At 37.9% G+C, this 17,521-nt stretch overlaps 1 protein-coding gene across 2 annotated transcripts in view; it reads right to left on the reverse strand.

The window, feature by feature from the left end:
* Positions 1-17,521, reverse strand: part of GLRA3 (glycine receptor alpha 3) — a 158,381-nt gene that overhangs the window by 25,115 nt on the left and 115,745 nt on the right. For both annotated transcript variants that reach the window (XM_065878823.1, XM_065878824.1), the window contains exons 6-7: positions 9,251-9,388; positions 6,960-7,174 (exon numbers count right to left, since the gene is read on the reverse strand). In XM_065878823.1, coding sequence (XP_065734895.1) covers positions 6,960-7,174; positions 9,251-9,388 — 353 coding nt within the window. The remainder of the gene's footprint in view (positions 1-6,959; positions 7,175-9,250; positions 9,389-17,521) is intronic.

Raw genomic sequence — 17,521 nt, forward strand, 5'->3', positions numbered from 1 at the left:
GAAACTACAATAGGGTAATGGGAAGAGAAGGACAGTGCGCGGGGGGCTGTGTTAGTTAGGGATGATCTGCAAAGGCCTCTCTGCAGATCTGACAGTTACCATCTCAGGCCACTTTATTACTGGCTTACTGTGCTCTACTTTCCTTCCTTCAGTTCTTGGCACCTGAAAGCGATTGACAAGCTCCCTCCTGACTCAGCAGCTTTGAACTCCTTGTTAACTTCTGTCTGGAACATTCCTTCCTTTGTGTAACTACTGGTTAATCCTTCAGGTCTCAGCTTAAAAACGACATTCTCAAGGAAACCTTCTACAAATGCCCAGAACGGTACAGCCCCTTCCTGCCTTCCTACCTCTGCTTTGCTCCTAGAACCCTTGTCTCAGGTCACTCATCACAGTTGTAACGGTGTTTATCCATGGGTAGTTCTTATAAGGTGACTGCTGGATAGCATCATTTAAATGTCCCCCCTTCAGCCAATGACTCTGTTCCACAATCCCTAAGGGCTATTTTCCAAAAACTTTGGCTAGGAGGATTCAAAAATGAGTATGTTCTTGAGGATTTCAAGGTGAAAGATCTATATTGATATTTTAGCAAACTATGTGTTGATAGCAAACAACAAATAATTCATCTTATTATTGACCTGGCCCCACTGTATCAACATTATCCATTTACATATCTTTCTCCTTTCAGGCTAATATATCTTGTGAGCTAAGACAAGGGCCAGATCTTATTTGCCTTTGTATTTCTAGGACCCAACACAGTGCTCGTTATACTATGGGCTCTCAGGTAATGTTCAACTGATTGAACCATGTGAAGTGACTTGCCATCATTGGCCATTTATTATTACAGAAATAATTATAATAACTAACATGCCAAGAATATTCTTAGTAGTGTCCATAAAACTACTGAGTATTCTTAGTAGTAACACTTTTAATCCCCACAATGGTTGAGGAAACTATTCCCATTTCAAAGATGAGGAGACTGGGACATGTAAAATAACTTGTCACATAGCTACTGCTATAGACTGAATGTGTCCCTTCAAAGTCCCAGTGCTGAACTAAAATCCCCAAAGTGATGGTATTAGGAGGTTGGAGTTTTGAGGGGTGATTAGGTCATGAGGGTGGAGCCCTCATGAATGAGATCAGGACCCTTATAAAAAGGACCTCAGAGGGCTTCCCTGGTGGCACAGTGGTTGAGAGTCTGCCTGCCGATGCAGGGGACACAGGTTCATGCCCAAGTCCGGGAAGATCCCACATGCTGCGGAGCGGCTGGGCCCGTGAGCCATGGCCGCTGAGCCTGCGCATCCGGAGCCTGTGCTCTGCAACAGGAGAGGCCACAACAGTGAGAGGCCCGCGTACCAAGGAAAAAAAAAAAAGGACCTCAGAGAGCTCCCTTGCCCCTTCCACCATGAAAGAACACAGCTAGTAGATCACCAGCTATGAACTAGGAGGCAGGCCGTCACCAGACACTGAATCTGCCAGTACCTTGATCTTGAACTTCCCAGCCTCCAGAACTGTGAGAAATAAGTTTCTGTTGTCTATAAACCAGCCCATCTATGGTATTCTGTTATAGCAGCCTGAACAGACTAAGGCAGCTACCAAGTTGCAAAGCTAGGATCAAAAGACAGCTAATCTGGCTAAAGAGCCATAAACTCAAATACTATTGTATCAATATATCACCTGGTTATTAGGCTGCTTCTATTGAAGCTACCACCGTAAGTTAACAACTGTGAACACACTAAGTAGAAATAACTCTCTGTATCTTAATATTCCAGCCTCTTCAACTTTTATCTGAGAGTTAAGAGTGAAGTCAGTACATAAAATACATGCTGTAATGTCCTATATGTTTGTTGGTTCTGATCTGAAAATCTAGCAATCAGCTTCCTAAAAGACAATGTAGAAAAGGAGTTATGAGCACTGTAATTACCGCATAAAAACAAAATAGTTGCTCTGCAGAAGCAAAACTAGATCAGGGAAACATTTTATCCTCAGAAACACAATGAAAGTCTCCCCAGCAACATTCTCACATTAACTATAATGAAGTGTTTTTATGAGCTGGGAGACCATTGACTACTTGCCATGTGATAATCTGGGACCAGATCAGCTTGATAAATTACCATTTGAATGTGCAGAGCAGGTTTACTGCAAGGCTTTATCTTTTTCATTCTAAAAAATAAGTTTTAGGGACTTCCCTGGTGGCGCAGTGGTTAAGAATCTGCCTGCCATTGCAGGGGACACGGGTTCCAGCCCTGGTCCAGGAAGATCCCACATGCCGCGGAGCAACTAAGCCCGTGCGCCACCACTACTGAGCCTGCACTCTAGAGCCCACGAGCCACAACTACTGAAGCCCACACACCTAGAGCCCATGCTCCGCAACAAGAGAAGCCACCATAATGAGAAGTCCGTGCACCGCAACGAAGAGCAGCCCCCACTTGCCGCAACTAGAGAAAGCCCGCGAGCAGCAACGAAGACCCAACGCAGCCAAAAATAAATAATTTTTTTAAAAATTAAGTTTTATAATGTAGGGAAAGGAATATAAGCATCATAGGTTCTGTAGACTTCTTTCCAGAAGAAAGGTTTTTTTTTCCAGAAAAATCTGCATTTATTCTACTTTGCAACGTTATTAGAAAACAGAGAAAGTCTGCTTCTGGTGTTCTGGATATGTGTATACTGGATTTTATCATGATTAATTATCCTGGTTATAAAGATTGGAATCCATTGCCTGTCGCCCAATTTAATTACCGCTGATATTTACAATTTACTCTCCTTTAAAACTGCAGGGTATTTTTTTTGAGAAGAATGAGAGCTAATTAGAAAAGAACAGAGTAGTGAATACAAATACTTCATTTTCCTTCCCATCCCATCTTTTCAGTGTAATGTCATGTAGATCTTTGTGTGCCCACACAATCATGGCATCCAAATATAAATATAGCAGTTAGATTTATATGTTCTGACAGTTGTAATCACTTCTATAGTTGGTGTCTTTATGAAGAATAAAAACTTAATATGACTGCTTTGTGACCACCTAGAGGGGTGGGATAGGGAGGGTGGGAGGGAGACGCAAGAGGGAGGAGATATGGGGATATATGTATACGTAGAGATGATTCACTTCGTTATACAGCAGAAACTAACACACCATTCATTGTAAAGCAATTATACACCAATAAAGATGTTAAAAAAAAAAAGTGAAAGCTATTGTTATGTTTTCTAAGAACCAATGTTTTTATTATACTGTACAGTAGATACATGGCAATATTTAAATTCTTTTTCATTAATTTGGTGATTCTCAGGGGAATATATGATTCTACATAAGTAAAGAGTAATTCAATTGAGTTTTTACATTCTTTTTGAGAGAAATGAAAAAATGGCATATTCTTGCTTTTCAAGTTAACTATGGAGTAAAGTTTAAAAGCTCACACTGTCTTTAGATATCTGCATGACATTTACTCGACCCATATCATGTACTGATTTAGGCTCTGAGGATAAAAATATGTAAGAGATAGTTTGTCCTCTCAAAAAGCTACTCCTGGTGGGTTTCACAAACAAGTTGAATGGGGAAAAATATTGCTGTATACCCAGATCTTCCCAGAGTTTTCTAAAGCAATTCTTTCTAGAATCATAGTTTACAAATTAAAATGATATTTTGTCCCTCCTATGATTTTCTCTATTCTTACCCATCCCTACACTTAATAAAAAATATAATTCCCTCAGTGCCAGGATCTTAACTATGTATCAGTGTAAATCAAATATATACTCAAAAATAGTTCAGTGACTAATACTATCCTCCCTTTGACCCCTGATCAAAATCTAATTTGCCCAAGGAGGATTGCTTTTCACATCTAAAAAAAAAAAATCACAAAATGTTGGGAATCTCAATGAGTTTGGGGGAAAAGTTTTGGGGTGAGTGCGTCTAGCTTTTAACTGAGCTGTCTAACCTATTCTGCGTGTGGGGGAGAGATGGACCTAGAAGAGGAAAGGAGAGAAGGGACTTTGAATATGCAGGTCCATTTCCAACTGGAGGAGGAGGGCCAACCACAAATACATCTTCTTTCCCCCTCTTTCTGGACTTTCTTTTACTCTTAGAAGAACCATCTCTGGTCTGCTTCCCTATGCATCTGTAGTTTACTCCTTGAAGTCTGAGGCTTGGGTGTCCTTTCTGATGATTCCATGTGACCGTCATAAACATCTCAAACTTAACATGTTCAACCATAGAACTCTTACCTCCCCCAGCCTTCCCCATGAGTAACTATTACCACTAGTTGCCCAGTTACTTAGCCTAAGGCTACCCTTGACTCCCACCTTTCCCTTACTCCTCAAAGTCCAGTTCATAAGCAAACCCTATCTATTTCATCTCTATTTGAGATTTTCTCAAAAAAATCTACCTCTTTCTAAATCCATCTGCTACTCTCCATCTCTGCGACTACCAATCTAGCCAGACCATCCTCTGCTCTGAGATATAGTTTTCTTGGTAGTATCTCTGCTTCCATTTTTACCTCTTCCTATTAAGATTCTTCCAAACTCCATCCAAAATAAACTTAATCCTTACCAACTTCTATAAAACCCTCCACGATATGGCTCTATGATCACTGCCATTTCTTCTCACTCACTCGCCTCCAAATACACAATGTTAGGAAGTGTTCCCAAGTTTTGCAACTTTGAAAAAATGCTGGCCATGGGATGCATTGTCACCCTCTTCTGGCCACCTAATGCAGGCACTGCGGAAATGCCAGATTGCTCCAAGTTCCAAGAAATGAATCACAGGAGTCTTCTTGCTGTGGGCTATTACATGCCTGATTTATGACACTGCAGAAGCCAGTGCAACAGGAAATATCAGCAAGGAATCTCAGGTCCGTAGTTCACAAGGCGTTGGCTCAAGTACATTCTCTGAGATTTTCTACTTTGGGTCTTACTTGACCAATTTCCAAGCTCCTTCTTATCTACAAGAGATGCATTGGCAGAGAGCCTGGACAGAACACTAAGCGATTATCATAAATTAGTGATTTATTGTTTCTTCCTCCTGTGTCTGATAATCCCCTATTGTTTTCCTGAATTTAATTTTGTTTTCCTCCTTCCTGGATTTTTGTCAGTATGAGAATGGTGGATGTTTCTGTGGCAAGATTTTCAGGCATTTGAGGGTTCTTTTGTGAGGTTGAGAATAGCAGATCTTAAGGTGCATGGTTTCAGACTCCTATTCCTAAATGCAAGTGTGAGTCCTCGCCCCTTGCCTTTCCAAATCGTAGAATCAAGATTGCATTTTGCAAGAGAATTCTACTCTTTTGAATGATCTCATCCAATAGGATAATTCTTGTTTATTCTGGGACTTCAGCATCTGTCATCCTGAATTCTAATGCACATAACGTCTGTACATAACCCATTCCTTAACTATCACAAAGCCTAAGATGATACAATCACCAACTCTTAAGATATCTGTTTGCTAATCAATTCTTTAAATCTGTTATCATATTTCCAGTGTCTCTATGATCTGAGAGATGGAGAGGTTTTGTATATATCTATGTGTGTATTTGAGCTAATGATTGAAAATTTATTCCTTCCCTGAGATCACGGTGAAATTAATGCCTTTAAAAAAAACTTCTTGAGAAAAACTATGAAGTCATCTCAGACCTTTCTTTCCTTAAAAAAAAAAAAAAAAAAAAAATCCTGTCTCTGTTCCGTTTTTTTAATTTATTGCTTTCTTTATTTCTGTTTCCTCCACCCAAACCTTCATGCTCTCCCAATTCTGCTTTCATCTCTGTATCCAGATGCCTTTTTGCTCTGCCTCACAGAAACTGTAATTTCCTTAAATGAATCACTAAAGTGCCCCACTATCTGGATAACAACTTACGGAATGAATGAGCTTTCATTTCTGTTTAGCTCGTGGAGAAAAAAATCGATGAGTAAACTGGCAATTTCATTTACAAATTGACTATGGAACTTCAACTATTACTCAGAGCCCTTGAGACATTTATCCGTATATAGAAAAGCATTTAATCTTATAAACAGATTTACAATTTTCATTTGGATGATATTTTATAAAACACTAGTTGATATAGATCATTTTGAAAAGACAATTACGTGTTAATAAAAGTAAACCTTATTTTGAAAGACAACCATTAAATCTTAGCAAGGCACAGTGAACATTGTTAAATATCAAGTTCTTCTGATAGTAAGTAACATTTTTAGTGATAAAATATCCTGCCATTAACTTTTATTTATTTAGACATTTTTAATTGAATAAATTGAGCCAGAGGATGCAATTCATAGTAAGAGGTAAGGAAGCCATGACAGCAGATTTATAATTTACTTGGCATGGCAGGGAGATAGCATCAAATGCACCAGGAAAGTGAATATGATTTTATAACATTAACGTACATCATTGTAATGAAAAGAATAGTGAAGCTTGTTGGAGGTCAGACAGAATTACTTAATTTAGACAGTAGAAATTTCTCTCTTAGAAATTTTTTCATTTAGAAAAAGAAAATAATTTTCTATTGCTTTGTTGCTAAATGCATAAAAAGGGATTCCTATGTTTTATTTCAGCACATCTTTAAAACACACAAAGCATATTTTATAATAAAGTGTTAACTGTCTCATGGAATTTATTGAATATTGTACTGACCGTGGAAAACAGAATGGTTGTCTGGGTACAGAAGGGTTGTGAGTGTATCATTGTTTACCCTCCTGATCACGTGGCTGACAGGAGCTGTAGCTGCCACTGCCCGGCATCATGAGAGCAGATACCACACGTCACTGGCCAAGCAAAAGATCAAAATTCAAAACTCGGAGTGTGGTTTCTACTGAATGCCTATCACTTTCACACCATATAAAAGTCAAAAAAATCGTTAAGTCGAACCATGGTAAATCAGGGACCAACTGTAAATACTACTGAAAAAGATCTGGCCAAAATGGATAATGATATATATACATATTAGTGCAAATATGCGTGTGTGCCCATTTAGCGCACTTACCTTTGGTAAGGAAGCTCGTGATCCTGAACTCTGTGTAGTCATAGTCAGCACGGTGGTTATTCCCAAGGCTACCCTGGCTGGAGCAGCATCCATATTGATCCAGAATGAAACCCAGGAGAGAATGACAATCAGGAGACTGGGAATGTACATCTGGATCAGATAGTAGCCCATTTGTCGTTCAAGATGGAATCGCACTTCTATACATGTAAACTTTCCTAATTCGTTGTGAAATAAATGCAGTAATTGGTAAAAATAGGTCTTTGTTATTGCAGCAAATGTCACAATTTTGTTTTCATCATAATTTTGCCCTATACCTTTCTGTATAATTATACAATTATAATGAAATTATATAACTATTATTTCTGTATAATTATAAAGTTATAATGAAATGGGATCCCAAATCATATATGCAAATTGTTTTCTGAAAAATAGTTTTCTCCTTTTTCTGTTAGCACCTAGAAGCAATGTAATAGAACAGTGTACTATTTCAGGAAATAATATATAATCTTATTACTTCACATTTGATTAGCACTTCATACTTGCAAAGTACTAAAATGTCTATTATTTCACTTGATTCGTGTCTGCTTTTATACCTTCTTTTAAACACTGTACCTTGAGGTTCTAGCCTGGGTAATTAGGCAAACAATTAAATAAAAGTCATTTAGACGGAAAAGAAAGCAGTAAAACTATCTCTATAAGTTGAAGCCATTACCTTGTATTTAGAAAATCCTAAAGAATTCACTAAAAATCTACTTGAGCTGAAGAGTTCAGCAAGGTTACAGGATACACTATCAGTATACAAAAAGCAATTGTGTTTCTGTACACTAGCAATGGAAAATCCAAAAATTAAATTGAGAAAACAATTCCATTTACAAGAACCAAATAAAATAAAATATTTAGAAATAAATTTAACAAAAAAGTATAAAACTTCTACACTAAAAATTACAAAACACAGTTGAACAAAATTAAAGAAGATCAAAATAAATAGAAAGTCATTTTGTAGTCATTAATCAGAAGAGTTAATATGGTTAAGATTGCAATACTTCCCATATTGATCTACAAATTTATTGCAATTTCTATCAAAATCCCAACTGGCTTTTATGCAGAAATTGACAGGCTGATCTTAAAATTAGTATGAAAATGCAAGGGACCTACAATAGCCAAAATAGCCTTGAGGGAAAAAAAGAACAAATTTGGTGAACTCACACTTCCCAATTTCAAGACTTGCTACAAATCTACAATAATCACAAAATATGGTACTGTCATAAGTAAAGATATACAGATTCATGGAATAGAATTGAAAGTCAAGAACTGATCATTTATGGTCAATTGACTTTAGACAAAGGACTGAGACTATTCAACAGGGAAAGCATGGTCTCCTTAACAAATGGTACAGGGAGAACTTCGCTTTTTGGAACTTTCTGGAATTTTTTTTCCCAATATGTTCAATCCCCAGTTGGTTGAATCTTTGCATGTGAGCCCATGGATATGGAGGGCTGACTATATAGTGAAAGGCCAGGTCACAATTCTGGAAATGTTGAGCCCAAGAAAAATCATAGTTACTATATGGAAATAAAAAGAGCAGCCACAGATGCTAGTGGGAGGCCACGCGCTCACCACTTTGGAGTGATGCATCATCTGTGGGCAGTTTAAGGGAACTTGTAGATTAGGCAATTAGAAGAGATATTACGGAAATAGCCAGTTCCAGTTGTGAGAGAAGTGAACAAATAACATGAAGGTACAAGTCTTGCAGTCCTTGATGTTGATGACTGTATCTGATATTTATTCTCAAAGGTAAAAGGCTACTGTGTCAATGTGAGTAGTAGGTGCTTAGTAACAATATCTTGAAATGCATGACATTGTGGCTAAACTAAAAATTTAGGCAAGTGAAGCCTTAAAAAAAAAAGCGACCTCTTTCATTTTTTAAGCAAACACAATGTTTACAGCTACAGGATAGTTAAAAAGTACATTTTATCGCTCACATAGAAATTAAAGGAACTTTTTTGGAAACATCATTACTATGTAACTATAGGCATTTCACAACAAATGAAATTAGTTAAATATAATTGAACACCAAGCATTTCTTTTTTTCCATACAAACCAATTATATAACAAGATGTGATGAGTCAAAGCATCCGTAAGTTTCAAAGACATCCATTCTCTGCTCTATGATTATAAAAAAAATTCAGCTATAAATTGTTAAAATAATTGACTTGGCGCTATAATTAAGAAACATCTGAATATCATAAAACCACAAGTCATAAGTATAATGAAGAACACTCAACTCCTACCTGTGTTGTAATGTTTAGTGCAGTATCGTAAATCTTTCTCTTCTTTCAACAGAAACTGGGGCAAAGTGAGTCCTTCTGCCACTTGCACAGGTGCCTCATCTTGCCATTCAAAAATGAGATCGTTCATTGTGTACCCAACTAGGCAAAACATAGTAAAAATATTTATAGCGAAAAGGGCATTCAAAGGAGTGAAATTTAAAATAATCACTTGTAGTGTTCCCATGGGATGGGAAGACCAAACAGTGTCACCTTAACTCTATTGATTGAGCTATGCATGGCACAATTCCAGTCTACTGAAGTCTCTTCATACAGAATATTTATCAAATAATGTAAGAGAATGTAGTAGGCTAATAATAAGTATGGCATGGCATGTAGGAACCTTAAAGAATAGGCATATACATTCTTTCCTTGGGATGGGCAGCTACTGCATTAACTCAGCAATTCCTTTTGGTTCCACTGCATTAGATCTCTCCTCACCTTTTCTCAAATTATTCAGGACCCTTTCAACAAAAACTGAAATCATCACGGGTTAGGAAATGACCTAAACTATAACATCCATGGAGGGAACGAACCAGAGCTGATACCTTTCTTGGTTTAATCATTAACTATTTCAGTTTATGGCATCTGCTTCTACGTCCCGAGTCCCAAAATGGACAAAAGGGTATCTTAGATAGAAATGTCTGCTGTTCAGGGAAAATCAGTAGACAAAGAAAATCCACGTTTGTGGAGGGATAAACTCTTGCACATAGCATGAGTGAATTCTGACTAGAATTCACGAATATATTTTGTAATAAGCCAGCGTCTTTTAGCAAATTAAAATGTCATCTGTCTATAGGAATGGTATCTAAGGAAAGCAGAATTTGATCTTTTTCTTCCCTCTGAGTGAGAAGCTGTTGAAAGGTGCACTTGAAGGCCGTTGCAGAGAAGGAGTCAAAGGGAACTTCACCTGTGGGGAAGATTGCAGGTGGTCAGAGTTCACAGCTGCCCCGGAGGTAGGAAGAGAGGAAGCAGCACAGTCTGGCCTCTGAACTAAGGCAAGGGGCCAGGTAAAGGAAGCAGAAGCTCTAGGTGCATGAAGCAAGCGGCAAACAAGGGAAAGTGTCCCAAACAAATTCTCTGGTAGCTAATGTTGTCGACAAGGGGCTGTGTCCATGATTAGAAACAGCTGGCGCGGGGGAGATTAGGCTGAGCAGGGCGAGGTGTCTGGAAGGGAACCGATCACCCTTCTTCCTCCCACAATACCTGGAAGACATCTCCGAAAGAGCTGAATCTGATCCAGCTGTGGTGATAGTGACTGGAGCCAGGTGCCCAGCCCACCCTCCTGACCCGTGGGCACACCTCACGACATCCACTCCACTGGCTACGGGGAAGGTGGCTTTAGCAGCGGCAGCATCCGTATGATGGCTCATTACGGAGCAAGCGCTATTTGGTAGAGGTTGTAAAGTCCTCCAGACTGAAGGGGACACGCCTGAATTCTGGTTCCAGGACAGATAAGAAGACCGGCAAGACTGTCCTCTAGACCATTGGACTTAGCACAGCAAGGACTTATGTTTGACTTGCTTATACTGGAATACATTTCATTGAACCCTGCAATTAATGATTTGGTGGCTAATAACAGAAGGCTTTCACTTTTATTTGTAAGTCTTTTGATATATCCATTGTCTATACCATCTTACCTAAAGAGAAAATAGATGCACATTTCTCAAGGATCAAAAGGAAAATAGGCACTGATTCTTATTTACTTCCAGGTAAGACAAGTACCCTATTCTTCCATATGTGCAATCCCTGAAGACAAAAATATGTGAGATATTTCCCAATTTAGACAGATAAATGGAGAAATGAACTGAAACTCTGTTTTGTTTTTATGTTCTAAGTTTTTCTTAGGGTTTTCTGTGAAAACAAAGTAGCTCTCTGAAATTCCCTCAAAGACAAGGCTTAGTTAGTCTCTGATGCAATTTATAGACAGCATACTCAGCTTGCTCTTGTGTCAAATAATCATGCACACTAAGTGATTTAGGCATGGGCATATCCTAATCAAGCTATGCTATTTCCTTAAGGTCCATAAAATATTTAAGTTTGAAACCAGAAGGAAAATAGTGAAATGACAATTTTAGGCGGTAGTGCTTTTATTCTAAGTAACTAAGTGGATGTTCAAGGAAATTAACTAAATGGTAATTTTGCCTCAATAAGCCTTCAAACATAACTTTTAAAAAAAATCAGTACTTTTCTACACAGTTCACAGTGTTTTAGCATCCTTATGCTTTTGGTTGGCAGAACTTTATACAATTCTGAGAACTGCCAAGGTGAAGAGACCAGCTAATGAGATTGAGGCTGTGAGCTGAATGGCCTTGTACCATAATGAGTTCCACAACAAGGAATACTTCATTGAGGGAACGAAAGCATTAACCCTACCTTCAGCCAACAATCTCATAGGGTAGCTGCAGGGAAACATGTAAACAAATGACTCAATACAAGCAAACACTTGTTTCTTCAACAAGTATTTGTTCGGCACAGACCATATGTAAGGCATCCTACTGGGTTTCATGGGATGTGAGGTGCTATTACCAGGTAGAAAATAAGTGGCACGGGGGAGGTTCAAAGTGCTATGTGCTTTCGGAAGAGGGATCTATAATAGCCATTTAAGCCTCATTTGAGTTGCACCTTGAAGAAAGGCAAGACCAGCATATAAAGAACGTGAGAGACAGTGAGGCACTCAGGCAAAGGAAACAGTATAATTGGTTGAAAGAAACCACAAACTCCCAAGGTTTATAATAGGAATAGCAATAACTTTATCAAGAGCCAGTTTACATGAAGAAGCATATGGAATAAAAAGATGAATTAATGTAAGATTATGTAAAATTTACACTCCAGGTTGCAAAGTTTGATTTTTTAAAATTCCCTGTGGGCAATGATAAACAATTGAAATCTTTTGAGCAGGGGAGTGACATGACAAAAATTGTGCTTTAGAAACATTACTCTAGTAGAACCTTCTCATGGGATTCACAAAATCCAAACTGCTTTCACATTCATAAGACATTATCTGCCTTTTTTCTTGTGTTGACATTGGTCCAGATGGTGAAAACACAGTAAGTAAAACTTCTAGTGCTTTAGAATAAAAGTGGTGGCTGCAAACTGTGCTAGTCGTTATTGTATTCTTTACTGCCGTATCTTGCAGTATAAACAATGCCATTTTATTTAAGAATGTCCTCAATCCTTGATGAAACAATAACAATTACAATCAGTAAATTTTGACCCTTATATAAATGTCCTTTTAATATTCTGTGTATCAGAATGGGAAGTACGGATAAAGCACTTCAGCTGCACGTTGTAACACGATGGTTCTTTTAAGGGAAAGCACTGGTGTGATTGATTTGCAAGTAAACCAGCTGGTTTTGCTCGAAACACCATTTTTACTTGAAAAAAAAAATGACTGGCAAACTGCGGTTATTACAATTAGGTATATGGCCAATCATTTTCTTGAAAATAAAAGAAGTGAGTGAACCTATCGTGTTGAGGGAAACAACTGACAGTATTTGTTGTCAATGGTAGATTTTGAGCTTTCTATTTAACATTAAATTTTGGAAAAATTATTTTCCCAATACTTAAAGATTTTTTGATGAGCTCAGCGGTGATATTAACAGATGTGACTTTTCAATATTGTACAATGTCATGTGTCAATGTTTGGAATATCTGAATAACTCATTAAGCTAATGTTTTCCAAATGATCAAAGCATGATGTTAAAAATCATGCACAGGCAAAAGATCCATTTAACGTTCAAGACACAAACAGATTTTAATTTACAAGAGCATGAAGAGTTCATTGAAAAATATACAGCAAAGTGATTTAGTTATATATTCATTTTTTTTCAGATTATTTTGCTGTACTTTACTATACACCTGAAACTACCACCATGTTGTAAATCAATTATACTTCAACAACAAAAAAAGAAGAGTTCATTGCTATGGTTTCCAATTTCACATTGCAACCAAGATTTAAGAAATTACCACCTTCAGAAACTAAGGGTTTTTCCCCCATATTACAAAATTTCCTTCTTTTTAAAGGCTGAATAGTACCCCACTGTATGTATATATTACATTTTTTGTCCATTCGTCTGTCAATGGACATATAGCTTGTTCCCACATCTTGGCTACTGTGAACAGTGCTACAATGACCACAGTAGTGCTAGTATTTCTTCAAGATCCTCATTTCAATTCTTGTGATAAATACCCAGAAGTAGGATTACTGGATCACACGGTAGTCTTATTTTTAGTTTTTGCGGCACCATGGATGAAGCTCAAGGATATTGTGCCGAGTGAAATAAGCCAGCCACAGAAAGACACATACAGCATGACTTCACCTGTATGAGGCATCTTAAATTATCAGATTCATAGAATTAAAGAATGGAATGGTGACTGTCAGGGGCTGAGGGATGGGGAAATGAGAATACTCAACAAGCATAAAGTTTTAGTCAAACAAGATGAATAAGTTCTAGAGATCAGCTGTATCGCATCATACCTACACTCAACAATAATGTATTGTACGCCTAAAAATCTGTTAAGAAGGTAGATCTCATGCTAAGTGTTTTGAACACAATAAAATAAATTAAATTTTAACAGGTTTATCTGCATTCTTGAGAAGGTAAAGAAAAAATTTTCATTCTTCCTCAATGGTTCTTCAGGAATATAAGGTAGAGGTAATACTTCAGTAGGTCATTTTGTCCAAATTGGAAATTAATTAAATATATAGTTAAGGGAAAATAAGAAGTTAAAGAACTTTTCAAAGTTTCAAGTCTAAGTCACTGACAAGTAGCTATGCCACAGTCTTTGCTTACGTCATGTCAGTACAGTAACCTTCTCTGACCATCTTATAAAATACTTTTCTTCCAATGAGTCTACATTACCCTTTCCTGTTTATTTTTTTCCTTTGAACTACTCTTTACCTGCCATGGTATATAGTCATCAAGTTTTTATTTTGTTTATTTTTTATCTAGCCTCCTGGAATTTAAACTTTATAAAAACAGAGATTATTCTATTTTAGTCACTGACATATTTTTCCAGTACCTAAAATAGTATGTAACATGTACGAGGAGGTTGACTGTTTGAATTAGAAATAGATAAAGGGAAAGGAGGAAGATGGGCTTGTGTGTTTGTATCTGATGGGTTTACTTGGGGGTACACTGAATTTAAGATGCTAGCAGGAGACGCAGGTGTTGCTAACAAGTTGATTTATATGTTGAAAATTGTTGAAATCACGGACCTATACATTGAAAGTGAGATCAGGATTGTAGTTATAAGTTTGAGAGTCACCTACCTAAGGATGATATTAAAATTATAGACTATCTGAGATTATCAAGGGAGATAATATATAAAGGAAAAAAAAAGCTATAGGAAGGATCAGAGAATTTTCACCTTGAGAAGAGAAAGGTGAAGACAGAAAAGTAACAAACAGGAAGTTCAAGAAGGCACATTTCAGCTAAATAAGTGTAAGTGAGAATGTTCTAAAAGAATTTCACAGTGGAATTGGTAAGATAACAAGTTTCCCTCAAGCAGAGGCTAGGAAATGATCGGTCAGGAATGTTATGAGACACTTAATCATTGTGTTAGTTAAAACAGATGAACTCCAAAGCCTTTTCCAGCCCTCTGATTTTATGATATCATTGAATATAGCCTTATAAATCTAATTAAAATACACTATAAAAAAAGAATAGGAGGGCTTCCCTGGTTGCGCAGTGGTTGAGAGTCCACCTGCTGATGCAGGGGACACCGGTTCGTGCCCCGGTCCGGGAAGATCCCACATGCCGCGGAGCAGCTGGGCCCGTGAGCCATGGCCGCTGAGCCTGCGTGTCCGGAGCCTGTGCTCCGCAACGGGAGAGGCCACAACCGTGAGAGGCCCGCGTACCACAAAAATAAATAAATAAGAATAGGAAAGGATTAGTTACTGTTAAAGAAATAGACAGACTGATCAAAGGAATCAAAGATAAAGTGTAGAAAGCTATCTAAGCATGTATAAACATTAAAAACTTGTGCCAATTGCATGCGGCACTATAACTGGGGGGAGGGGGTTGTAGAACATCAAGTGGACCATAGCAGTGTGAATATCTGTGGTGCGGGAAAGTAAGACGTAGGTATAATCTTGAGATGCAGAAAAAGCTTCTGGAGCCTGAACTTCTTGAGTGGTACCTCTGGGGCTAGTCGAGAGTGGGCCATAGCAGAACGCAGCCCAATGTTCAGCCTCTGGTAACGACATTGATGTCCATGTGGAGAAGCGGCAGCATGGCCATAATAGCCTCACAGACTTTGGTTCAAGACTCACATAAACCCAGACACTGTTTCCTAACACTATGAAGGAGGGGGCGTCCTGAAGAATTTATGATGTTGGACTTCTCATCAACTTTGGCGAGTGGAGAGCTTGCAATGGATGTATGCAGAATTTTTTAAAACGTGTATAATTTTGTGCATGCAAATATCTTAGAAAATACACTCCTGATATATATTTAAATAATGAATCATAGTTTGAAGCACCAAAAAATGGGTTCAATAGATATGCAATTAATATGCTGTGGAAGTTTGCAATATTTGAAAGAATTGTAATTTTTCCTTGAGATCTTTTCCAGCCTTCTGAAAAAAAGCCCTCATGCAAATTCCCAATTTCTCTGGCATTAGATAAGAAAATAGTTTTTTAAAAGCTCTAATTAAACACAAGAAATGGTAGGGGGCTTGTGTAAGATATCAGGAGATATAAATTTATAATCTTTTAAAAAATTCTTGTTATGTCATTAGAGAATTTCATATTAAAACAACAAGAAACCAACACACCTATTAGAATGACCAAAATCTAGAATACTGACAACACCAAATACTGACGAGAGGATGTGGACTAACAAGAATTCACTGCTGGTGAGAATGAAAAATGGTACAGCCACTTCAGAAGACAGTTTGGTGGATCCTTATAAAACTAAACATACTCTTACCATATGATCTAGCAATCAAATGAGTTGAAAACCAAATGAGTCGAACATATGTCTACACAAAAGCCTGCACATAGAAATTTATAGCAACTTTGTACATGCCAAAACTTAGAAGCTACCAAGATATTCTTCAGCAGGTAAGTGGATAAGTAAACTGTAGTACATCCAGATGATGGAATAGTATTCAGCACTAAAAAGAAATGAGCTATCAAGCCATGAGAAAACATGGAGGAACCTTAAATGCATCTTACTAAATGGAAGAAGTCAATCAATCTGAAAAGGCTACAACTCCATGACATTCTAGAAAGAGCAAAACTATGGAGGCAGGAAAATGATCAGTGGTAACCAGGGATCTGGGGGAGGAAGAAGTGAATAGGCAGAGCACAGAGGATATTTAGGGCAGTGAAACTATTCTGTACAATACTACAATGGAATACATGTCATTACATATTTGTCAAAACTCAGAGAATGCACACCATCAAGAGTGAACCCTAATGTATGTCCACGGATTATAATAAACGCACCACTCTGGTGTGGGGTGTTGACACTAGCAGAGGATGTGCATGTGCGGGGTGGGTAGGGAAGTGTAAGGGAAATTGTCAATTTCTGATCAATTTTGTTGTGAACCTTAAACTGCTCTAAAAACTCTATTTTAAAAAAATCTCATCTATAAAAATATTCAAATATTACCAACAAGAAAAAATTTTATTACCGAAATGTTGCCCTGGAATTAATTTAACTAGTTCATTAATTTAATAAATAATTGTTGAGTCCCTACCCTATATAAGTACCTAGGTAAACGGCTGGAACTGCCCAGTTCCAGTCAAGATGCTCGTAGAACAGTGGCAACTGACAATAAAACAGATAAACTAACAGATTGTGAAGAGTCTGACAGAGAATAAGCGGAGTTCTATGTGAGTGCAGAAAGGGGTCTAAACTAAGCTGGAGTACAGGAGCAGAAGGAGAATCAGATAAAGTCTTCCAGAGGAAAGACTGTAACAATTATTCAGGTGTAGCAGTGTTAAATTAAATATTTATTATTCTCAGATGTGAAAACTAGAGGGGTATTTGTTTTCAATCATTTACAACTGTTTGTATCTTAATATGATGCCTCCGTCCCATCTGATTGGGGTAGACTTAAAGATGACTCAGGGACTTCCCTGGTGGCGCAGTGGTTAAGGATCCGCCTGCCAATGCAGGGGACACAGGTTTGAGACCTGGTCCGAGAAGATCCCACATGCCGCAGGGCAACTAAGCCTGTGTGCCACAACTACTGAGCCTGAGTGCTAGACCCCAGGAGCCA

The sequence above is a fragment of the Phocoena phocoena genome, chromosome 6 (assembly GCF_963924675.1).
Source record: "Phocoena phocoena chromosome 6, mPhoPho1.1, whole genome shotgun sequence".
Classification (NCBI taxonomy): Eukaryota; Metazoa; Chordata; class Mammalia; order Artiodactyla; family Phocoenidae; genus Phocoena; species Phocoena phocoena.